General features: G+C 43.9%; 1 protein-coding gene across 5 annotated transcripts in view; it reads left to right on the top strand.

Annotated features, from left to right (window-relative positions):
- Window positions 1-26,682, top strand: part of LOC126272055 (uncharacterized) — a 209,273-nt gene that overhangs the window by 160,730 nt on the left and 21,861 nt on the right. For all 5 annotated transcript variants that reach the window (XM_049974573.1, XM_049974577.1, XM_049974574.1 and 2 more), the window contains one exon: window positions 21,125-21,726. In XM_049974573.1, coding sequence (XP_049830530.1) covers window positions 21,166-21,726 — 561 coding nt within the window. In that variant the 5' untranslated portion in view covers window positions 21,125-21,165. The remainder of the gene's footprint in view (window positions 1-21,124; window positions 21,727-26,682) is intronic.

The following is a 26,682-nucleotide window of genomic DNA, read 5'->3' as shown; positions in this document are numbered from 1 at the left end:
CGAAATCCTCATCAATTTTGTGGTTTTAATTCCTTCGCGCCTCTTTACAACGTAGCTTTCCGCGTGGTAAAGTGGTACTTCAAGATCCGGCCCTATCTACAATCCGATCATCAGTTAGATGCGATTTGGCTCCTAGATAAATGTGGTGATGTAACCTGTGTTCCGAAATAGATTATGTTAAGTTCCATGAAGAATCAACATTCATACAACTCCAGCTTGGGGCGGACAGTTAACTTCCACATTATCGAGTACACTGTGTCTGCGACCCCGAGGTGCTATCGTCGAGTCGACACCATGGAGAGATTACAGCCGAGGAGGTAGCTTTCGCGAGTGATAGACTAATGCCGGAGGAGCTTATAATACCACAGCTCTGCGGATGATCATACATTTAGTACGTGTTTACGAAGTTCGTTGTATTGGTTGTGCTGAATATTATTCTTGTAAAAAAAGTTGTCAAGTTACAGCTGCTACTTGATATTTAAGAAAGAGAGTACGCATGTAATGTTAATACTTTGAAAGTAAACATGCTGGCCTAGTCAGGTAAAAGATATTGTCAAACAGTGTAATAAACTGTGAATGCATTATCGCTGGGAGTGCGAGCGCGCCAAAAAAGTAGCAGTTCGGAGTCGCGAGGAGACTGTAGCTGTCGGTGATTGTGAGTTCGCCAATGTAGCCATGCAAAGGTACGGATCAAAAGTCTGTCTCCGAAGTGCGGAGCAGTGAAAACTGAAATGGATGGTTTGGCGGATGTTTAATATGGGCAAGTTATGTGTATGGCGTTTATTGGGCAAGCAGAAATGCAGCAAGAGTAATTGATATAACATCAAGAGTACTTGTTATTGGTTATGGCAAGGCAAGAAGATCAACCTGGCCGGCCGCGGTGGTCTCGCGGTTCTAGGCGCGCAGTCCGGGACCGTGCGACTGCTACGGTCGCAGGTTCGAATCCTGCCTCGGGCATGGATGTGTGTGATGTCCTTAGGTTAGTTAGGTTTAAGTAGTTCTAAGTTCTAGGGGACTAATAACCGCAGCAGTTGAGTCCCATAGTGCTCAGAGCCATTTGAACCATTTTGAAGATCAACCTGAGCCCTATTTTACCGCTAAATAAAGCCGCTCAACAAACCAAAGGCATCATGAAGTGAAATAAGATGTAGATTTTTTTTTATAACTAGAGGTGTAATAGGCTGACCAGCGTGGTTGGAATTTTGTAGCTTAAGTAACGTTGTTTTCGTGCATATTGTCACGTAAATAATTGTCCTCACCGAAGTAGTCTCTATCCTATCCCTTTGTATTGACCGAGATAATCATAAAATGAACTGGAAATGAAGTGAACAGTAATTTATTAGATTATCCAAACTAAATATTTACAATTTCTGGACAATTACGTAATAATGAAGTCTTTGGTTACAGTATGAATAATGTCAGAAATAGAATAATGCAAAAGCCAGTATTAATTTACTTGATAAAAGTAGAGTAACTTTCGTAATAAGAAATTAGTAGGAAAACCTTACGTAACTTGCACACTGAATTTTATTCTGATAGCACAGTTCTAATTTATAGTCTGTGGCGTAATTTATAACTTTTATTACAAAAAAAAAATTATCATAGCAACTGCTAAGTAACTGGCAGTCCTTCCCAATGAGTAAATTCAAGGAATCTTTCTGCAATCAATTACCACAGTTACTGTTAAGATGAGTAACGTAACAAAAGATTTCTACCCACAGACAATAGACAAGCTTACTTTAATTGATCTTTGAAAATTAATATAATACGTTTCATGTGTTTGCTATTTGTTTATTATCTGACTCCTGTGACATGTGTGGTGGGAAGTACTTGAAAGAGTGTTTTAGGTACTGTTCGTTCGTCATGAAGCCAATAACTGTTACTATATAAGATTGATTACAAGTATAAAGTTCAGTTTCAATTTAATTATTCTTGTACTGGTGAGAAATCCGCCCCCGGTAGCTGAGTGGTCAGCGCGACAGAATGTTAGCCCTGATGGCCCGGGTTCGATTCCCGGCTGGGTCTGAGATTTTTCCCGCTCAGGCACTGGGTGTTGTGTTGTCCTAATCATAATCATTTAATCCCCATCGAAGTGCAAGTCGCCGAAGTGGCGTCAAATCGAAAGACTTGCACCCGACGAACAATCTAGCCGAGGGGACGCCATCGTCACACGACATTTACATTTACCGGCGAGCGTCGGTTATTTTCAGTAATGACATACTTTGAAACCTTCATTAAAATTCATAAAAGGGTGCAATAACTTGAAAGAACTCTGTGCCAGTAACGATGGGTTTTCGGAAAGCAGAACAAACACTGACGTACTAACTCGATCTGTCCAGAAGCGCTTTAAGGGAAAGCCCACATTTAATACTGCAGTTTGACGTTGGAGATACCTGTAGTTGGAAAACACACATCTGATGACACTGAAAGTTCGTACCTAAGCAGCTGTAACGTGTAACTATGTTTACGACGTTTTTCATCGAGCCATATACGTTATCTCGCATTTCTAGCTGCTTCTCTCACACAATTAATGATAAAAATTCAGAAATTCAGTGTCGCGACCAGCCCAAGCCCTTCCTAACCGTTTAGAAAAAATCGGAGATGGAAAATTATTAGTTTGATTACTTTAATAATTTAATTACAAGTACGCAAATTTCTTTAAGCAGCCAGATAAACAGCACCCCATGTCGTGCATGAAGCAACTTCATTAATGCAGGATTGGAAATCGGAGTAAGGAGGTGAGATCGACACAAAAGAATTTATCTTTCACGTAGATTATTTATTGTAACTAAATATTTGGTTGCACATCCTAACTACACGTAACTGGTGCCTGACTCGAAATATTTAAGTAAGAATTACATGAGAATGAAACAGAGCACAATTTAACTACAGCAAGAAGAAACACAAAAGACGGGGGTGGGAGACAATTATACTATCATCTCCTTTGCATTAATACCATAAAAATAACTCAGTGAGTTTTGTTCTACGATTCTACGCATGCACTACCTGGACAGAGGTTTAACCAATACACGAGGCTGTGCGATAATTATTTAACATACTAACTGCGTCTGCTGCTTGCAAACGGCCGAACTAGAGCACGTGGTGCATTCTGACTCAAACTGTTGTGCTACTTTGTAGAAAGCGCACGAAAGAACAGATATTCTTGCAGAAATTGTAGCTCATTAAACAAGCAAACTGTTAAAATAAAGCCTATTGCGGTGCCATGGTGGACCAGCAGGGTCATTGATTACCAAACACGTGGCACAAAATCGACACACAAAGACAAAAGCAATTTCCACAAAATATAAGATTAAAAATCATTAAAAAAATAACTCGCTTCACACTCTTCGGTTAAGATGAAGTTTCTAAGTATTTCAACAGTTAAACATGGCGAAGTTCTAACTCAACCTGCTTCATATCACCTGAAATCCCCTTAAGAGCTATGGTCCGTACTCACCAAGCGTTCACCGGAGTGCCCCTTTCTCTTTCGAAATTACCTAGCTCCCCGTGCAGCGGAAGCTACCAGAGGGGTAGCCCTCCGCCACCAACCTCACACACAAAAACAGCCTTCGACTAAGATGGGTTAACCTCTCTGTTCAGGTATTGGAAACCTAAGTTGGTCATCCTGTGCTCTCCTTCGAACGAGAAGCAACATCGTCTGCTCCCAGCAGATGATGACCAACTCAGCGTTTGCCACAAAACAAAATCGCCCCACATTAAAACACACATGTAATAATCAATAGGCCTTATTTCAGTGCTCAGTGTTTCTGGAAGTGTTCATGAATTGAGCTAAAATCAGGTAGTAAAGTAAATGAGTTGTACCGAATTCGACAAGCGTCTTATGAAACGACTTCACAGAGACGTTTGACAGCACAAATCCATGCATCTCTCTCTCTCTCACTCAATCACTGCCTGATTTCGTCGTCTGACTTGAAACATACGTGTGTGTAATAGACAAAGGGGAAATGCTGTTATCAAATATCAATAAACGTCCTAGGCTTATTTACTTCAAATTTCTACATTTAGATGAAACAAGGCAGAAAATTAATGAAAAATAAAGTGCGTAACAAACGAAATCTATCGCGATAAACTGATTGCAATGCCTATCACGAGAGTGAACTATAGCGCAATAACCGTCTTGCATGCAGTACTATTACACGTCACTAGATCGCGGAGCGAAAGAAAGCTTGAGAATTTGACAGGAACACGATTACAAATTCTAATTTATTGATTAGTTTCCGTTATGACATATGAACCGGAGAAGGCAGGCCGTGAAGAACCTATTGCCGAACGTAATACACTCCTGGAAATTGAAATAAGAACACCGTGAATTCATTGTCCCAGGAAAGGGAAACTGTATTGACACATTCCTGGGGTCAGATACATCACATGATCACACTGACAGAACCACAGGCACATAGACACAGGCAACAGAGCATGCACAATGTCGGCACTAGTACAGTGTATATCCACCTTTCGCAGCAATGCAGGCTGCTATTCTCCCATGGAGACGATCGTAGAGATGCTGGATGTAGTCCTGTGGAACGGCTTGCCATGCCAATTACACCTGGCGCCTCAGTTGGACCAGAGTTCGTGCTGGACGTGCAGACCGCGTGAGACGACGCTTCATCCAGTCCCAAACATGCTCAATGGGGGACAGATCCGGAGATCTTGCTGGCCAGGGTAGTTGACTTACACCTTCCAGAGCACGTTGGGTGGCACGGGATACATGAGGACGTGCATTGTCCTGTTGGAACAGCAAGTTCCCTTGCCGGTCTAGGAATGGTAGAACGATGGGTTCGATGACGGTTTGGATGTACCGTGGACTATTCAGTGTCCCCTCGACGATCACCAGAGGTGTACGGCCAGTGTAAGAGATTGCTCCCCACACCATGATACCGGGTGTTGGCCCAGTGTGCCTCGGTCGTATGAAGTCTTGAGTGTGGCGCTCACCTGCACGGCGCCAAACACCCATACGACCATCATTGGCACCAAGGCAGAAGCGACTCTCATCGCTGAAGACGACACGTCTCCATTCGTCCCTCCATTCACGCCTGTCGCGACACCATTGGAGGCGGGCTGCACGATGTTGGGGCGTGAGCGGAAGACGGCCTAACGGTGTGCGGGACCGTAGCCCAGCTTCATGGAGACGGTTGCGAATGGTCCTCGCCGATACCCCAGGAGCAGCAGTGTCCCTAATTTGCTGGGAAGTGGCGGTGCGGTCCCCTACGGCACTGCGTAGGATCATCCGGTCTTGGCGTGCATCCGTGCGTCGCTGCGGTCCGATCCCAGGTCGACGGGCACGTGCACCTTCCGCCGACCACTGGCGACAACATCGATGTACTGTGGAGACCTCACGCCCCACGTGTTGAGCAATTCGGCGGTACGTCCACCCGGCCTCCCACATGCCCACTATACGCCCTCGCTCAAAGTCCGTCAACTGCACATACGGTTCACGTGCACGCTGTCGCGGCATGCTACCATTGTTGAAGACTGCGATGGAGCTCCGTATGCCAGGGCAAACTGGCTGACACTGACGCCGGTGGTCCACAAATGCTGCGCAGCTAGCACCATTCGACGGCCAACACCGCGGTTCCTGGTGTGTCCGCTGTGCCGTGCGTGTGATCATTGCTTGTACAGCCCTCTCGCAGTGTCCGGAGCAAGTATGGTGGGTCTGACAAACCGGTGTCAATGTGTTCTTTTTTCCATTTCCAGGAGTGTATATGCCACTATCAACAACTGGTATGCCGCAGGCGTAGACTTATTCATTCCTCGTACTCTCTCGATACCCAGCGATTTAAATACGCCTTTGGATTTAAAACGACTGCAACCCACACCGAACACCTCTGCGTTTCTTACGCTATCCGGAAACTAGACTTCAAATGGCTCTGAGCACTATGAGACTTAACTTCTGTGGTCATAAGTCCCATAGAACTTAGAACTACTTAAACCTGACTAACCTAAGGACATCACACACATCCATGCCCGAGGCAGGATTCGATCGTGGACCGTAGCGGTCGCGCGGTTCCAGACTGTAGCGCCTAGAACCGCTCGGACACTCCGGCGGCCAAACTAGATTTCGATAACCCCACTATATCGCCTGTGGTCAGAGGTGTAAATATTTCGTTTTTAACCTGTTCAATGCAGGCTGCTCTACTCCCATGCAAGTCAAGCAGTGCTCTACCCAAGCAGGCTACGGAGTCTTGCTTGCCTGCCCGCCTTCCCGCTGTGCTACCCTAATTAGCATTTCATTCTGTACGCTTTTGCTGTAGTGTTTTGTGTAGCGCCCGGAAGTTGATAAGAATACCCCAGTATCACAAGACGAACGTCAATTAAATTTGAATTCCTTCTATGTTATTGGAGGCGAGAAAATGGTGTATTAAATTTTTCCTTTTTTTCCTTTTCGGCGTATTTCGGTCTTATTTATGTATTTCGATATGAACTGTTTTCTCTGCAACTTCATTCTCTTTAGACTAGTACTGCCTACTCTAAATTGGAACCGTTATCAGGTCACGTCTCATACACGTTTCCTGTACTAATGAAAACCATATATGAAAATCGAGATACGTTCTACCTAAGGACCTGGAGATGTCTATTAGACTACAACGCCAAAAAAAAGTGTGGTTGGTTGGTTGATTCGGGGAAGAGGACCAAACAGCGAGGCCGTTGGTCTCATTGGATGAGGGGATTATGAAGAAGTCGGCTGCGCCCATTCACAGGAACTATCCCGTCACTTACCGGAAGCGATTGGGGGAATTCATGGAAAACATACATCAGGATGGCCGGACGCGGGTTTGAACTGTCGGCCTACCGAATGAAAGGCCAGTATGCTAACGAATGCGCACCTCCCTCGGTAACTTTAGTGTGTTCCAACCAAATTTGGCCCCAGTTATACCAAATTTAATTATTTTTTTAGGATATGTATTTGGAGGTAGGGGGAGGGGTATTCGCTGAATGCACTCAAAAGTGGCCCAAATAGTTAATTGAAAATTACACAAATACATTTTAGCAGACCCGAAATTCGATTTTCTTATTCTGTTAATCTCAAAAGTATATTCTGAAAGACGTTTTTCTTTCTTAATAAGCATTATTTGCACTGCGTTGCGTACTACCAGAATGTGATTTTTAATGTCCACTGAGACAAATCTTTTTTTCCTATTTCAGTCAGTGTTTGTCCTAAATTTAGAACGCGTATATACTGCTAAATGGCCTAAGCGCATTGCACACATTTCAACAAACTTGTTAGCCGCTGAGTCCCTGCCCTCTTGGAATAAAGTTGTGGAGTGAGGAAACTGCTGGACAACTTTACAAACATGTCGTAACATACTCGACGTTGACGAATGGCTGGTTCAAATGGCTCTGAGTACTATGGGACTCAACTTCTGAGGTCATCAGTCTCCTAGAACTTAGAATTACTTAAACCTAACTAACCTAGGGACATCACACACATCCATGCCCGAGGCAAGACTCGAACCTGCAACCCTAGCTGTCTCGCGGCTCTAGACTGTAGCGCCTAGAACCGCACGGCCACTGCGGCCGGCGTTGACGAATGAATGTGTAGTAACTTTCTATACAACTTGTATTGCGACACGCTTATCCATTTTTATGAAGCTGCCTTACAAGTTTACCTTTTCCCCTACTGGACCTGGGCTCTGTTTCGGGACAGGTATATATTCCTCAATTCGTAATTTCTCCTTAATCTCCTTTAATTTTAGTTCGTTCATTCTGCTGCTCCTGCCGTCATGATGAATGAGGCGCAGTGAAACTACTGTAAGTAGGCTGTTTAGGTTTTCTTATTGGTAACGCCCCTTAGCGCTCGGTATGAAAAATCACTGGCTGTGCTGTGCGCAGTGTGTGTTTAGTTTGCATTGTTGTCTGCCATTGTAGTGTTGAGCAGAGGCAGCTGGATGCTTACAGCGCGTAGCGTTGCGCAGTTGGAGGTGAGCCGCCAGCAGTGGTGGACGTGGGGAGAGAGATGGCGGAGTTTTGAAATTTGTAAGAATTGGTGTCATGAACTGATATATATATATATATATATATATATATATATATATATATATATATATATATATATATATATATTATGACTATTAAGGTAAATACATTGTTTGTACTCTATTAAAATCTTTCTTTCGCTAACTATGCCTATCAGTAGTTAGTGCCTTCAGTAGTTTGAATCTTTTATTTAGCTAGCAGTAGTGGTGCTCGCTGTATTGCAGTAGTTCGAGTAACCAAGATTTTTGTGAGGTAAGTGATATATGAAACGCATAGGTTAATGTTAGTCAGGGCCATCCTTTTGTGGGGAGTTTTGAAAGTCAGATTGCGTTGCGCTAAAAATATTGTGTGTCAGTTTAAGCACAGTCGTGTATAAATTTTTCTAAGGGGACGTTTCACTACCTACGCAGGAACACACGTAGCTACTCTGCAGTCACGTTTGATTTACAGCTACAGCCTGTTTTGAGGTGCTTAGGCCTTACAGGTCCTGTGAAGCTTTTGACGCTAACGGAAAAGCAAGCTGGTCTGCTACAAACTCACTAGGCTTCAGTACACTGAGCGGCTTTAATCGCTGCGGCGAAGGTAGGGGCAGGCAGGCTGGAAGGATGATTTGTAGACGTCTGCGTCTGATCACCAGGCCTGGTATGCTGCTGCGCCTTCGCAAAAGCACCTCTACACCTACATACACTCCACATCCTATCTCAACGCAACTGCAACTAAATCCCTTTTACAGACAATTAGATCCACCCCGATATTTGTCTCTCCTACCAACGCTAATCCCTTCCCACCCATTCCACTCCACATCAGAGCTCCTATCTCCTTTTAACTCAACAGCCACTCCTATTTGGACCTTCTTGTGCCACAACCATCCCCACACACCATTCCTCTTCCTCACCTCCTTACCCTCTCTCCTTCTCAGTGTCTGTACTCTCGCTATCCGCTTCACCTCCTATCTATCATCTCTGTAGCTTCCCCCCCTGACAGATCCCTCTCTCTGCACAAACTCCTCCCCCCCCCCCCAACCTCTAAGGAACATACTCTCTCCTCCCAGAACAATTTTACTTCCAGAGCAGGTCCTTAAATTGTGAAAGTGCACTGCTCAAATGTATTTTCATAGCCGAACATGACCTCAGTGCAACTGTGTTTTTAAATTGAATGTACACTGAAGCGCCAAAGAAACTGGTAAATTACGCAAACAGGCAGAATACGGCGCTGCGTTCGGCAACGCCTATATAAGACATCAAGAATATGATGCAGTTGTTAGGTCGGTTACTGCTGCAGTAATGGAAGATTATCAAGATTTAAGTGAGTTTGAATGTGGTGTTATAGTCGCTGCACAAGCGATGGGACACAGCGTCTCCGAGGTAGCGATGAAGTCGAGATTTTCCCTTACGATCATTTTACGAGTGTACTGTATTAGGAATCCGGCAAAACATCAAATCTCCAACATCGCTGCGACCGGAAAAAGACCCTGCAAGAACGGGACCAACGACGATTGAAGACAAACGTTCAACGTAACAGAATTGCAACCCTTCCGCAGATTGCTGCAGATTTCAATGCAGGCCCATCAAAAGGGCGGTTCTAGGCGCTACAGTCTGGAACCGCGCGACTGCTACAGTCGCAGGTTCGAATTCTGCCTCGGGCATGGATGTGTGTGATGTCCTTAGGCTAGTTAGGTTTAAGTAGTTCTAAGTTCTAGGGGACTGATGACCTCAGATGTTGAGTCCCATAGTGCTCAGAGCCATTTGAATCATTTGACTCTTTTGGAAATATTTTCACACAGTTGTTTTAAAATTAGGTACAATATCCTAGTGTTTAGGTGAAACTCGTGTTTTCAAAATTAATACTGTTTTATGTGCAGCCGTGTATTCCCGTATTAGTTTCTGAATGTTTATGTTTCTATATCACGTAAATTAAAGGCTGTATTCTTACAGTGAGTGGTAGTCCAAGCCTGCAAATTTCACGAAAGGACGAAAACTAACAAGTAATCGCGTTGAAGTTAAGTTGTGTTTCAGGTATTTTTGCCGAAAGGTGTGTATCGTTTGTACGACAATTTCCTCTCGTGAGAAGGACACTGTTTGACAGTTCAAACATTTGGCCCGTAATTTTGTACTGGAGACCACACCGTGAACTGCAAGCGGCTCCTCGCCTGTCTTTGTACATAGCGTTAAGGCTGTGACGTCACTGGCGGACCTAGTAGGCTTCGTTTCACGTTGGTCTCGACTGTGTCCATACCGCGTGGGGGAATGCGGAAAACATTCGGTTTTATTCCGCGATGTCGATGAATAGCTGCCAAAGGCTTGTCTTCATTGCGGCTTAACAGGCAGGGAACGTCGTGTTGTACTGACGGAGGCCGTACATGGTTCGCAGCCAGCAGTACGCCCTGGGTGTGAACGAAGGATGGATGAATCAGCCACATTCGATTGGGGTCCGTCCTCCAGGCAATGCGCTTACTCGTGTCAGCTCCTTTTCCCTCACAGTGGTCGCTCTTGAATGTTGCCTCGTCTTGTTGGTCTCTTCCCTGCCGTACTAGCAGGAAGCAGATTATCACGTGGCTTATTATATCGACATTTCAAATTGCTCCAGAACAGTGGGGACCTATGTATCCTTATAGCACTCAGCTGATTCAATGACCAATATATCCTATTTTTCCAGGACATCCTAATGTTATATGGTTCAAGTCTCCTCCTCCTCCTCCTTCTTATTCTTCTTCTTCACAAGCACGAAGAGGATTGTCGAATCGCTCTCAGGCGGTGTAATCGCTTGTCTTTAAAGCGACCATGACTGACTTACCTTGATGCAGTGGTAGTATAAAATCCTCTAGACACTACGTGTAAGTAGGCTGTTTAGGTTTTTATGTTGGTTCTATATGAAAATCACTGACTGTGCTATGTTGGAATATTCGCTATTGTAGTATTGGGCAGTTGAATGTGAACAGCGCATAGCGTTGCGCAGTTGGAGGTGAGCTGCCAGCAGTGGTGGATGTGGGGCGAGAGATGGCAAAATTTTGAGAGCGAACGATCTGGAGGTGTGTCCATCAGGAAGAGTAGATTTGTAATACTGGATATCATGAAATTATGACTTTTGAATATTATTAAGGTAAATACATTGTTTGTTCTCTATCAAAATCTTTCATTTGCTAACTATGCCTATCAGTCGTTAGTGCCTTCAGTAGTTAGAATCTTTTATTTAGCTGGCAGTATTGGCGCTCGCTGTATTTCAATAGTTCGAGTAACGAAGATTTTTGGTGAGGTAAGTGATTCATGAAAGGTGTAGGTTATTGTTAGTCAGGGCCATTCTTTTGTAGGGATTTTTGAAAGTCAGATTGCGTTGCGCTAAAAATATTGTGTGTCAGTTTAGTGTTGATCAGAATAAGTAAAAAGAGTAATGTCTGAGTAGTTCAGTTTTGCTCAGCTGTTTGAAAATCAAATATCTCAGAGGTTTATCAGCACTGTCATTTTTAAATTTTTCTAAGGAGACGTTTCATACGTGCATCCTTTACCAATGCGTTGATGGAATCACAGGGTGTATCGCTCTATAATGCTTCTGTTCGATGTTGGTTCTTCTGCTCCATACCTTGTCCTACATTATTCACATCGTTCTTTCAAAACGTCATATCAATTCTGTGCGCTGTATCTTTGGATAACAGGTCGTTCCTGAAACAGCACCTTGTGTAGCCAGTTGGTCAGCCTCTTTGTTGCCACTATGACCTCTGGCCCGGACTGATATGACTAATTTTTGCTGGTTTTGTACCTTATTGACTAGCTGCAGAATTTCATAAACGACTGGGTTGTGGTGTCGCTGTGTAAAATGGTTTTTCAAGATTTGAAGGCTGCTCGAGAGTCAGAAAGGTAATAATTTGGCCTCAGTGCATCTTCATGCATACTTGCAGCATGTAACGTCCCCAAGCTTGTGTTGTCTGGCCTATGAATTCACATCAAGTACCATATGCATTCTTGGCGCTATCTGCAAACGAGTATTTTTGCGTCCTACATGTGTCGCAAGCGTAACTGTATCACTGTCACGAGCTCTGAAGGGTTGTCATCGGCATCATTCACATTGTTGACTTTGGTTTGTGCGAAGCTTATACGGTAACAGTTGCAGAACGATAGAGCTATACCACGTGTAACTCTGTGCTGGAGTTCTTCGATTTCATGGTAATGTAGTGCAAACACTGAGGAAAAAAAGTTAGTACGCTCTTTTAGAGGTTACCAATTCATGAGAAATTTATTGCTGCTACAGTGCATTTGCAGAACATGAAAAGATTACATTCGCAGATCTGTAGAGTAAGTCGTTCTGAGATACCAAATATCGACCCATGCTGAAACACTCATATTAAATTGTTCAAATGGCTCTGAGCACTATGGGACTTAACATCTGTGGTCATCAGTCCCCTAGAACTTAGAATTACTTAAACCTAACTAACCTAAGGACATCACACACATCCATGCACGAGGCAGGATTCGAACCTGCGACCGTAGCAGTCCCGCGGTTCCGGACTGAGCGCCTAGAACCGCTCGGGCACCGCGGCCGGCCACTCGTATTAGTATGTGGTGTTGCCTCCATGGGCTGAAATGCAGGTCATGACTCTGGCACGCAGACAGTTGTACAGATGGCAAATACTGTCCTGGGATACTTAATGCCACGCGTGCTCTACCTGTTTGCGTAGTTCGGTAAAACTTTTTGGTTGACAAATCACACGAGTCACTTCTTGTCATATCACATCCTGCTTGTGCTCGATTGGAGACAAGACCGGAGGTCGTGCTGGCCAGGGTAGTTGCTACAACTCTCGCAGACCACGTTGAGTTTCAAGTGTGTGTGTGTGTGTGTGTGTGTGTATGTGTGTGTGAGTGAGAGAATTTTTCTGTTGGAAAAATGCATCAACTTACTGTTGCAAGAATGGCAAGAGAACGGGTCTATCAACATTTTGCATGTACTGAGCGCTGCTTAGCGTCCCCCAGAGGAACATCAAAGATGAACAAATGTTGTAGCTTACCATTCCCCAGACCATAATGTCTGGGGTGTGTAGCCAGTGTGTCTTGACCGAATGCACTCTATAAGAACCACTCACTAGGTGTACGCTGTACGCGGAAACGACCATTACTTGCGTCCAGGCAGAATCTGCTTTCATTACCGAAGACCACGGCGCGCCATTTATTTTCCAAATGATGCTCTGACAGCATCAGTCGAGCTGTGCACGCCGACGCTGTGGCGTGAGTGGAAGATGGGCTGGAGGCGTGCGTGCCAGTAGACCCACTGTTAACAAGTTCGTGTTGACAAGTCTGATCGCTGCTTCACATGTTAGTGCCACAATGAGCCTTCCAGCTCTCAACATTTCATATTAAAGGTAGACACAGATGTCGCTCTGGTAGCTACGCCACTACGCTGTATGTTGGCAGACAATGTAGAAACCATCATCACTTCACTTCTATCCCCCAGGTGGCATATGCTGTCAAAATCGGCAGCGTCTTTCCAGGTGCACTAATTTTTTTTCCGGTAGTGTATGTTCAATAAATGGTTCAAATGGCTCTGAGCACTATGGGACTTAACATCTGAGGTCATCAGTCCCCTAGAACTTAGAAGTACTTAAACCTAACTAGCCTAACGACATTACACACATCCATGCCCGAGGCAGGACTCGAACCTGCGACCGTAGCAGTCGCGTGGTTCCGAACTGAAGCGTCTAGAACCGTTCGGCAACACCGCCCGGCCTGTTATACTTTAGAAACTAAACTTCTCCCGAACAGTCCACGAAGGCCCAACGGTAGCGACCGGCCATCGTGTCATCCTCAGACCAAGGGCGTCACTGGATGCAGATGTGGAGGAGAATGAAGTCACCACAATGTTCTCCTGGCCGTATCTCAGTTTACGAGACCGTGTTTATCTAATAGCGTAAAATAATTGTTGCCATCGTACAGATATTCTGCATAGCCAAGATCTATTATTATGTTTATGCGATAACGCCATCGAAGGTGTGAGTGTGTTTGTGATGTCTCTCATAACAGTGTATTTGTTGGTATCGGTTTCATCGCACCGTCATCGACGCACATTCAAAGCCCTTAATACTTTTGTCCAATTTAAATAGGATGGATTTATTTGCAGAACCATAGCTGACAATTAGCTTATGTAGGCACCGACAACTGCTCGATAAATGCTTAGTCAGATTGGGGTCAGCCCTCCAGGCAATATTCGTAACTGCTCGTAGGATATTTAATGCTCCTTCACACGTTTCTATATTACTCTTCCAGCATGTGGGCTCTATGTAAGTTTCTGTTCCATTTCCAAGCCTAGATACGTGACAGTTTTCTTGACTTGAAATGTGTATGGGCCTTGTTTTATTTGAGTCAAGCCTGCACGACTAGTGAATTTTCCTACTATTTAGCAGAAAACATTGGATTTCTCCTTTAGTTGTCGTATGTCAGAATCCAGTGGTTTAATTTCCCTCTGTCTGCATAAATGAAGAGATCAACAGCAAATCGCAAGAAATGAATGTCATCCACCACTAGGTCATGTATATTCCTACCGTATAAATAGCGGGAAAATGCTATTGGGAGGACAAAAAGGACGAATATGCTCCTGTTTAAAAGACTCTGACTGAAAAGTGGAGTTATCAGCCGCCTCATTCTACTTTCAACAACATGCAAAAATAGTCGTACTCTTTTGACACGCACCTCATCTCTCACTCCCCCAAGTGCCCGTAATTGGAACTCGCTCACACCTGCTGGTCCAATGCAGTAAGTCGCTCGTACCCATCCACTCCCACTTGCCCATTCTCACTCTTTCATTCAGTCCACCTCATTGTCACTATCTCGTTGTGTCTCTCTGTCACTGTCTCGTGTGCCACAGTCTTTCATTTTGTCCTGCTGCTACTACTACTGCTACTACTACTAATGTAACTAACCTGTTTCTGCTTCTTATTACGTTATTATTGGGAATGGAAATGCTTATTGATTGTGAAATTAACGTGAGAAGATTTGGGTCGCCGCCGACTCTAACCATACAACTAATCAAAGGTTTGGTCGAGTCGGAAAGTAAATTAATTAGATCACAGACCAAAAACTCACAAAAACGCATACGTTGTGATGTCGCTCATAGGGGATGCGATGTAATTAACAGTATTGCCCGTGCACAGTTCACGACAATGAAACATTTAAAATAAAATAGAAAATGAATGAACACTGCATAAGATCAGCTCCCAGGAACACACCTGAAAATAAGACTTAATCTAAAGCATTTGTTATAAAATACAAGGGAAAACTAATCACTGGACCTGTGCGTAAGGAAACGCGTTGGATGTGCTTACGGGAAAGCTACGAGGTGAGTGGCTTACGTGCAAAAACGTAACCTCGGAACACAAGAGAAAATTGTAAATAAAATCATTTATTCCTAAGATAACGATGTGAGGCATGTACATAATTCCTGATAACATTAATTCCTCAAACATTGAAGAAAACTATCGATACATGCATCGTTATAATCTACACCTAAAATCATTGGTGTGAATCATTCATAAAAGTGCTGTTGCCTGATAACTGATCGCAATAACTCGTAAAACGGTACACTTTTCGCAGTACACCCGCGAGCCTACGTGGTTTGTGAAGACGCAATTTCTAGGTATCGCGGCCAAGTTGCAACAATATCACATCACACAATCATGAACAGTTAACGTTCTTTAAAACAAACATGAGACCGGACAGTAAGTGATGACGGTAGCCAAAAAACTCTAATGTTCAACCACGTGGTCGGCTCCCCACGGACGAAAGATACATAAAGCAAGGAAAATTTACTAGAAGGCAAAGCTATAAATACTTAGAAAGATGAAAGTTTATACAGGCACAGCTGAAGGCAAACAGACATTCACACAGAAGCGAGTGCTCACTTCTTATCGACACCTTTGTGTGGTGCTCTTCCGTTGGTTCCAAGTCTCCTACAGAAATTTACCAAAAGAAAAATCTGCCAAAGTTTTGCATTCCTTGCTGCGACAAGGCATAGCAATCTTTCAGAGTTGAAAAGCGAGACCAAAAGCTAACAGCTCTCCCCTCGCCCAGTAACAACGCACTACGCGGTCAGTCTAACTCACCCTTCTTCAACTGGAACACAGCTGTGAACGCTTCCCGTACCGGCGGCAGACTGCCTCCCTTTTACATCTCCAGCCTCCTCCACGCTCCGCGTGGCCCGGAAAACCTAAAGATGCCATTTCCACCACCAACCTAACGCAGGTGGATTTCTCACAAGTAGCGCAAACCTCTTTGCCTACTTGACCATTACGAGAGTTGGCTATTCTGTACAATTGCTGCTGAATCTGTACGACTATCTCAGACTTTCTGCAGCAGACTACGCCACCGTCTAGCAACGTGACACACAACCACATTCATTCAATCACACCACTATGATAGTTATGGGGAAAGAGAAACAAGGACAAGAAGGAGAAATGGTAGTGAAAATGGGCTGCCGGACTAATGAAAGGTGGCTACAGGACCCTTTCAGTACTACTACTACTGTCTCCTTTCCCTGTCACTGTCTCCCCATTGCTCTGTCTAACTGCCACGGTCTCATTCATTCCTTCCCGCGGCTGCTTTATCTTCTCACTCTCTGTTACTATCTCTCTCTTTATCGTTCTCGTTGTCACCGACAGCCTCTCATTATCACTTGCTCTCACCCACTTCCACTATCTCCTTCTCTATAGTCCTCTCCCACTGCCACTGTCTCCTTATCTCCCTCTCCATAAAAAAACTAAAATGTGTTCGCATACGACAACCTTTGGGAAAATTTTTTAAGTAGAAGATAGAATGAGCAAGCTGGTACCCAACGTTTTAGTCAGCCTTCTAAATAAACAGGAACATATTCTCATTTTTTGTGCTCCGATAGAAGCATCTTCCCGCGGCTTCGCTTATTTTCCCTGCCACAACTGGGCATGCTGCTCGTATGAGAAGAGCTTTATAAGTAAGAAAAATTTTGACAGTTTATTTACGTGAAATTGAAAAAACGCAAAACAAATTTTGCATCTCAGTCCGTATTTTACTTGCACAGAAATTTCACATGTACTTGAGTACTACGACACGGGGTTCCCAGAGCTCTTCTGATGATAATGGAGACACTTCACAGCATGTTTCTCTGTGCTACGTCACTTTATAAACTACGTTTCCGCCTCACACTGAATTTTACGTGTATAAGTAGGGTAACTTTGAACCTCTGTATTTCGCGGACGGTTTTTGCTGTGCTTAGCCGTACTGACATCCGCGGCTCGATTTCGGTGCCTAAAACAATATTTTATGGGGTGTTTCCAGATGTTGGATAAAGATGTATGAAAACGGGAAGATGGTCCTTCTAGGTAAATCTCTAGAGTTTGTACCATTAAAATTTGAGCGGTTTTTTGCTGTTAGTTAATAGATATCCGCTGCTGATGTCGGAAAAATGGTAAAAAAAATATTCCGGATTTTGTCGGGAGCCACACACGAACTAAAAGGTACCTCCAAATGCCCCCTAAGGTGCACCATAGACCACATCTAATGCAAAAAGAACCAACCGATTTCACCATTTGCTTAATTTGGAGGACGTGTGGAATATTCAAATTTTGACCATGTTTTGTCGGGTAGTTGCAGTAATACGATCCTTCTTTTCGGTATATGAACGGTCCCTAGCTCAAGGGATATCCAAAATTCTTTGACCTTATGTTTCTGTCACCAATAAAACCCGAAGTATGAGCCCCGGCAAAGTGCCGTATTTAGGTGCGGCGTTTTGGAACATACTGTTAGCCCTTTCTGCCACTTGTGTACCGATTGAAAAGCGATGGGGACAAAATGAAACCTGGGGGGCAAGACAGTGCTTGTCTTCTGCGAACCGATTGTCTGTATGCCGTTTCTGATGATGATTTGTCGGTTTGACAACACTTATTGTAGATTTTGATCAAATCTGTTTGACACACCAAGGTTAAGAAGCTTATGTGTTAATCTCGGTCGTGCTACACTGTATTAGGCGTTAGATACACCTGTGAAAACTGCCAATAAGCATTTATTTTCGCTTAGGAACTTGCGAATGTCGATCAGAACTTTTACTGTCCCTATTCCTCTTCTAAACCAAAGTTGCTATGGCGACAGAATGCCTGTCTTTTTTCACCCACTATCCCTATCTATACGTGATCGTACTTTCTAATATTTTGCGTGTGGACATCAACGTTATCGATCTATGGTATTCAACTTTATTTCTGTCCTTGTCTTCTTTCTTAACTGTTAATATTCTTGCTAGTTTCATACAATGGGCAACGACGGAATGATCCCATACTTCATTGGAGATACTGATTAGGTGGTGGTTTCCCATTGGTGTGAGATGCGCATTTAGTAGCTAATATTGTCAGGACCCGGTGCTGTACGTTTCGCATGAAATAATGCTTCGCCCGTTAGACACTGGACTCGCATTCGGGAGGACTACGGTTCAATCCCGCGTCCGGCCATCCTGATTTAGATTTTCCATGATTTCCCTAAATCACTCCAGGCGAATGCCGGGATGGTTCCTCTGAAAAGGCACGGCCGACTTCCCTCCCCATCCTTCCCTAATCCGATGATACCGATGACCACGCTGTCTGGTCTCCTTCACCAAAACAACCAACCAACCAATGCCTCGCCCGTGTCTGTGAGGGGATACGACTGCAAACGCTAGTGCATCGTATTCTCACACCTTTGTTGTCGTCTGGCATTCCCGTCACGGAGTCCTCCCTCTGTTGGCGAAGCGTTTAATTTACTGAGAAATTTGTGATTGGTGGTTGTCGCGTGAAAGTCTTCCAACTGCTTTTTCACCTTTGTTTTGAAGTACGTTCGGCTTCCACTATTGTACATTCAAGGGCGAGATTTTCTAATGTGGTGCGTTCGGCTCGCAAAGTGTCCGTGCACAGCAGACCGTTAATAATAGATAACCGTTAACTCACTGTTAACTGGGAACTGCAGTTTGGGTCCTGGGTACTTCACCTTCTCAGTCGTACTCCTTCTCGTAGCAAATAATCTGTAATACATCAGTCTTACAATAATCTGAAAGCTACCAGGTGTATCTGAATAGTTCGGTGACTGGCCTCAGAAAATAAAGGAAAAAAAAGAGCTACTAACAAAATACCTTTACTGTCCTGTGAAGTCATCACCAGTAGCTGCTACACACATCCGACATCGGCTGTCAAGCGATTGGAAGCTCTCAGCAAATGCTGCTTGTGCAGTGCTGGAAACACCGTGGTCGCACGTTGTCGGATATCCGCAACGTCCGTGAATGTCCGGGGAACAGTAGCGCATACTCTGCTCTCATTCTGAAAGACAGCCGACGGTAATCTGCAGGCATCCATCACACTCATGTCATTGCAAAATGGAGCGCAAAATGGTGCAACGCCTTAACATGAGGTTTCGTTTCAAATGAGGGAAACCGGCGACGGAGACACAAGAAATGGTAGTCCAAGAGCACGTTGTTGAAGCTGTGAGAAAGAGGAGTGTGTGTGTGTGTCGTTCAAGCGTATGAGAGGCGGAAAAGACGGTGTCGAGGAAGAGCTGCGTATGTGTCTACATCCAACGAGAGCGACTGCTGCTTGTTGCTGTCTTTTACAAAGACAGCAGAAGAGCTAAACATAAGCAAAGACAGACTAAGCACATTTGTTAAAAAAACGTTGCAGACTTGAGGATATCCAACAATACGTTACCAAGGTGCTTCGAGAACTTGCAAGATAAGCGTTTGTTGACTTCACAAACTGATGTGTCATCTAACCCTCCGTTTTGTTTGCTGCTGTTGTTCACCAATGTGCTAAGTTTTTTCTGAAGATTTGACAGGAGTAAGATTACAAAATTTTTTTTAGTTTATTTATTTTTTCTCCAGTTGCTCTTGTCTAGAGGTCACATTTTAGGTTCTCGTGGTTCAGTTGATCTCAATAATTTTGAGGAATGTCGTTGCTGAATTTTTGTTTTTACGTTAATTTATTTTGTCTAATTTTAACACATCACACAGTCTCCCGAATTTTCTCATTAACAAAGCCGAAATTTACACTGTTCGCCCAAAATACAAAAATGCGTCCGATCACACAAGAGCCATGCTTACTACTACTTCACTCTGTGGTAATAACAATATTCCAATGTGTTTACAATTTTTCTTGACAAATGAATTTCGATTAAGTTCGATTATTAGTTTGTAAACGAATCCAGAAATAAACATTATAAACAGTAGTATACGGCTTAATTAATAATGCAAATTGTAAGTGTGCGAAGTATTTCGTAATTTCAAATCTTACTAAAATACAATATTAACTGTATATTTAGAGCTAGTACATGTCGACTGTAACAACGAAAATAAAGTAGCTCCTTTTCATAAAAATTTAGCTTGATGTATAAAATATTGTGTATAAAACACATGAGATTTTTTAGAAAAAACATCTGAGATAACATTGACCTGCCAAAATTCGAAAAATATTACTGGTATCGACTGCTACTGTTGAGGGAAAGTAATGCTAGTGGAGGATGTCCCTTTACAGATCTCGGAAGTGTGTTGTACCTAAAGGTACCTATAGGTGATTGCTTTAAACGCCAGTACAGGTTTTCCGTTTGTGATTCTTGTTTCTATTCCTTTCTGAGACCATGCACCCTGCACTATGCACCCTGTATATTGTGCTACGTAGTGTTGAGTCACATAGTATCGCACCGTCTCCACTACGAAGACTGAGTTTTACTCTGTTCCGTAAGTTACTTTCGGTGGCCAACAATATAGAGTACCAGCGTAACGTCTCCGTAATTGACAGCTGGTGGAAACTGGGAACTGCCAACAGATCACGGAGCTTGGGACATGAGAGCACAGACGTTCTTCGGAGGCAAACGAATGTAGCAAACAGATGCAATGTGCGTAAACAGCGCGCAAACTGGAAAGAAACCCTACAGCACAGTTTAACCTCCGACCGCGGCCGTATACTGACGTGGAAAAGTGTTTCTTTTTTTTTCACAACTGATGTGAGCTTATGATCTCCGTGTGTTTGCTTCAGCTACAGAAGATTTACTGCGTTTATAGTTACAAGACGATGTGCGGCCGTATCATTTTAAGGCAGTCTGTGCACATTCTGCAAACATTAGTGAAATTATTACAAATATACTAATTAGTTGGTGTTCTCTATTTGCAGGTAAACGTAGCAGACGTTCCCTGAAGGCAGTATTGCGTACAATGGCGTCCGGATGGAGCAGGGATCCAACTGAAGACCAGCAGCGATATTACGAGCTATTGGGGGACGTCTGTGCGTACGAAACAAACACCAGTTGGGGACTGTTGACACTGCACAGAAAAGTTGGTTACGCCATATGTGGCTTACCAGACGAAGAATCGAAATGTGATAACGCCCACACTGGATACAGTAAGAACAAGTACAAAACCATCAAGGCTGTCGTCGACTTCATAAGAGACGTAAACAAGGAGAAGACAGAAGAGAGAGATCAACTTGATATGGCCATTATATTTGTCTTCGTGCAATACGAGGAGGAGGTGCTGCAGTTTCCCGTATTTCGAATACTGCTCACGAAATCCACGTGGAAATTCGTGGATACGAGTTGCCGCGTCTATTCATCGTGGGAGGATTACTTGACATCCAATGAATTACCCGAAGGAAAATTTTGCTGGCCTCTCAACGGAATATACAGCGGCGGCGGTGGCGACGAAGACGCCGACGACGCCGACGACAAAGTGCAACTAGGATGGGGAGTAACACCTGCAGCACAAACCGGCAGGAAGGTAAGCATACTCCTTTACTGTTCCTGCTTCACTTTTGAAGATAATGTAATTATCATTGTATTATTAGATTAATCTGCTTGTTTACAAGAAGTTCTTGTTTTTATTTATTTACTTATTTATTTATTGCTTATTAAGCCTGACCAGACTAGGGTTACATCTCTTACATCTGAACGGGAACTACTTACATTAAAAAAATATTACATAAGTCACGGTAATAATAATTTGCTTTATTGTTATTGTTATTATTGTTGTTGTTAATGATATTATTAATAACAGTAATAATATTAATAATAAGGGCAATAATAAAATACTGGAGACATTAAGAAGGATATTGATCAGTTTTGCACAGTTGAAGCCTTTTTTGGTATTATAAGAAATGGAAGGGATAATGAAAGAGAAGAAGACTGAAATGAAACAGACGATGGCTGTTAGGAAACAAGAGAATTTGAGTGGAGATCTCTGTAGACAAGGGGAAGGGAAGAAGTAGTTGGGGGAGGGAGGGTTGGGTAGGATGACGTGCAGACAAGTATATGGAAGAGGTAACTGTGGTAATATACAGTGATCAGTCAGAGCCTTACGATCACCTACCTAACAGCTGGTATGTCCGTTTTTGGCACGGATAACAGTGGTGACGCGTCGTGGCATCGAAGCAGTGAGGCCTGGGTAGGTCGCTGGAGGGAACTGGCCCCACATCTGCACACGCAAGTCAACTAATTCCTGTGTAAATTCCGGCTAAGGGTGCAATGAGCTCTGACGCCACGTTCAACCACGTCCCTGATGTGCTAGATAGATTTCAGATCTGGCAAATTGGGGACCGACAACATCGATTGGTACTCGTCACAGTGTTCCTCCAACCACTCCATCGCTCTCCAGGACTTATGACATGGCGCATTACCTTGTTGAAAAATGCCGCTGTTGTTGGGAAACATGTTCGTTGTCAAGGGGTTTATGTTACCTGAAACCAGTGTATGACAGTCCTTGGCTGTCATGGTGCCTCCCACCAGCTCCACTTGCCCACGTAAATAATCCCCAGAAGATAATACAGCTTCCGACAGATTGGCCCGTCCTGCAGTACATGTGACAAGGAGCTCATCCCCTGGAACATGACGGATTCGCGTTCTTCCATGACGGAGAAGATGTCGGGATTCACCAACCAAGTAACGCTGTGCCACTGCGCCAGCGTCCAGAGTCGATGGTCACGCCCATTTCCGCCGTAATTCCCGATTTCGTGGTATCAATGTTGGCACATGCTTGTGTCGTCGGTTGCTGAAGTCCATCGTTAGGAGTCGTCGTGCACTGTGTGTTCAGACACATACGTACTTATGTACTCTGCCCAACATTAAAGTGTGATCTTAGTTCCACTACTGTTCGCCGTCTGTCCTGTTTTACCAGTCTGCCCAGCTTACGACGTCCGACATCTGTAATGAGGGGCTGTCAGTAGTGGGACAATTTGTTAGTTTGGGATGCCTATATCATATGCAACTATACCTTTGAAGGACAACCTATTGTTCTTCCTTAACAAATGCTTCTGATAAGTGGATTTGACCCACTGGGGATAATGTGTCCTTCTGAGAAACCTCCACCCACCCCTTTCCCCTCCTCCTACCAACCCCTCTGGAACTCTCCAACCCTGCGCCCCCTCCCCATCACTGATACAGGTTGCAAGATCCGCTCGCTTCTACACTGATACTGTTATTACTCAGCCGCGAGTCCGTAGAGGGTGGTATATGTGACGTACAGTATGACTGGTCAGCATTTCCACCCGGAATTTGCGAGTGTAAGTCGGACCTTCCTTGATCCGCCTTGATGGGTCGTTTCGTCGGATTTCCTCCTACCTGTGCACGGGGAAGCTCTCGTAAATGTCGTCCCGTGCAGATTCTTCATTGGCGCATTGGATGTCTCTGTCGGTGGAAGCTAATTATCTGAAACTACTGTCGGTCAACTTTGGGGTATCTATTTACTCGAAATTAACATTCAGAATGCCGTAATAGCACTTTTGTTCCTGTTAGATCAATAATGAAACACTCATGTCACAAACTACTCGTAACCGAGAGCCTGGCTACCATCGAACAAGACAGGAAGAGCTCTTAACGCCGGCTGCCGACTTTGGCGCGCAGTCCATATCTCTTACTAGTTTCGTCACAGTTCGTGGATTTCCAATCAAGTTCGTACTTGCTAACATATGCATTTGTTAATGAACGGGTGTGAATTTTAACGAGGCAAAATTATGATAAATAGCTTTAAACATCCAGAGGCTCCTCCTAGTATTCATGTTGTCATAAATGACTATGATTATTAAATATAAATAAACAAAATCGGCGACTTTGGCGCCAAGATGGCGGTACTTCCCGTCATGCATGTTTCTCAGGCTAGCACTTGTTGCTACGGTCCAGCGCCGAGCCCCACTCCACTACGCACGACATATGGTCGGTTCGTCACCTAGCCAGCCAGCGTGGGAAATGCCCTCCGATTCATGGCACGCTACGGACTACAGCACTTCCTAACTGTCGTGAATACATCAATAAGAGACAATAATTTATGAAAACTGGTTAAAATGTACCATGGTTCATGGTGTGGATTCCTGTAGTCATGTCCTAGTTCATGAACCACAGGCAACGTATGAGTGGCCAAGTAAGTGGTCCTGACAGTCGGGATACCAGTTACTTTGGAATAAGGCTGGGCATCTCGGACATATTCTGAGCCGTGGTCACCTTTGTGCTCATTTGGCAAAGACTACCATATCCACCGGTTAATCCCTCAACCGTTAGGGGTAAAACCGAATGGGACTCGGGGCAAGTAAGGCTAGCAACCTGCTTCCCTGGTACTTTAAATATTATGCTGGCAACAATCAGAGCAAAATGCCTCGGAGCTTTGGAGGTGACGGAGCTCCACCTCTAACTGACTAACTGACAAACCAGGGACTCCAAAGATATGACTTGTCAAGCAAATGGTATTGAGATGGGGCTACTCTGGGCAGAAGGCAGAGCTGGCAGAGGCTGCAAGTAAGATGGGGCTGGACGTTTTGGCTGTTAGTGATATTCGGGTAAGGGGTGAGAAAGAAGAGGAAGTGGGAGAATACAAGGTCTACCTGTCAGAAGTCAAAGGAGGAATAGCACAATGGGGTGTAGGGCTTTACATCAGGAAAGAAATGGAACCCAGCGTAGTTGCAGTAACGTATGTAAACGAACGACTGGATAGATTTGACAGTGTCTAGCAAGAAAATTAGGATTGTGTCAGTATATTCGCATTGTGAAGGGGTAGATCAAGATAAGATGGATAGTTTTTATGAGGCACTCAGTCACGTAGTTGTTAGAGTAAAGGACAAGGACGGTGTTCTGATCATGGGTGATTTTAATGCCAGGATTGGAAATCGAACAGAAGGGTATGAAAAGGTTATGGGTAAATTTGGAGAGGATATGGACGCCAACAGGAACGGGAAACAACTCTTGGATTTCTGCGCCAGTATGGGCTTAGTAATCACACACTCCTTTTTTAAACATAAGAACATTCACCGGTATACTTGGGAAGGCAGGGGAACCAGATCTGTCATTGACTGTGTAATAACAGATCAGGAATTCAGGAAGGCTGTGAGGGACACACGTGTATTCAGGGGATTCTTTGATGACACTGATCATTATTTAATCTGCAGTGAAATTGGGATTGTGAGGCCGAAAGTGCAGGAGGTGAGGTCCATATGTAGGAGGATAAGAGTGGAGAAACTTCAGGATAAGGAAATCAGGCACAAGTACATAACAGCTATCTCAGAAAGGTACCAGTTAGTTGAATGTAGTCAATTATAGTCATTGTAAAAGGAATGGACAAGGTACAGGGACACAGTACTAGAAGTGGCTTAAGAATGTCTTGGAACAGTAGTGTGTAAAAGTAGGATGAAGCTAACAGCTTGGTGGAATGACACAGTCAAGGCAGCCTGTAAAAGGAAAAAGAAGGCATATCAAAAATGGCTACATACTAGATATAGATAGACAGAGAAAGTTATGTTGATGAAAGAAACAAAGCCAAACAGATAATTGCAGCATCCAAGAAGAAATCTTGGGAAGACTTTGGAAACAGGTTTGAGACTATGGGTCAAGCTGCTGGAAAACCATTCCGGAGTGTAATTAGCAGTCTTCGAAAGGGAGGTAAGAAGGAAATGACAAGTATTTTGGACATGTCAGGAAAACTGCTGGTGAATCCTGTGGATGCCTTGGGCAGATGGAGGGAATATTTTGAAGAGTTGCTGAAAGTAGGTGAAAATACGATCAGCAATGTTTCAGATTTCGAGGTAGAATGGGATAGAAATGATGATAGAAATAGGATCACATTTGAGGAAGTGGAGAAAATGGTCAGTAGATTGCAGTGCAATAAAGCAGCTGGGGTGGATGAAATTAAGTCGGAACTCATCAAATACCGTGGAGTGTAAGGTTTTAAATGGCTACACAGGATAAATGAAATGGCCTGGGAGTCGGGACAGGTTCCATCAGACTGGGCAAAAGCAGTAATCACACCAATCTTCAAACATGGGAACAGAAAAGATTGTAAAAACTACAGAGGTATCTCTTTAATCAACATTGTGGGTAAAATCTTCTCAGTTATTTTTGAAAGGAAAGTGCGAGTATTAGTTGAGGACCAATTGGATGAAAATCAGTGTGGGTTTAGGCCTCTTAGAGGTTGTCAGGACCAGATCTTTAGCTTACGGCAAATAATGGAGAAGTGTTGCGAGTGGAACAGGGAATTGTTTCTATGCTTTATAGATCTAGAAATGGCATATGACCGGGTTCGTAGGAGGAAGTTATTGTCTGTTCTAAGAGATTATGGAATAGGAGGCAAACTTTTGCAAGCAATTAAAGGTCTTTACATGGATAGTCAGGCAGCAGTTAGAATTGACGGTAAATTGAGTTCATGGTTCAGAGTAGTTTCAGGAGTAAGACAAGGCTGCAACCTGTCTCCACTGTTGTT

This window comes from Schistocerca gregaria, chromosome 5 (genome assembly GCF_023897955.1).
Source record: "Schistocerca gregaria isolate iqSchGreg1 chromosome 5, iqSchGreg1.2, whole genome shotgun sequence".
Lineage (NCBI taxonomy): Eukaryota > Metazoa > Arthropoda > Insecta > Orthoptera > Acrididae > Schistocerca > Schistocerca gregaria.
Note: the sequence above shows the minus strand (reverse complement) of the source record. Positions and strands in the feature narration are given on the sequence as shown.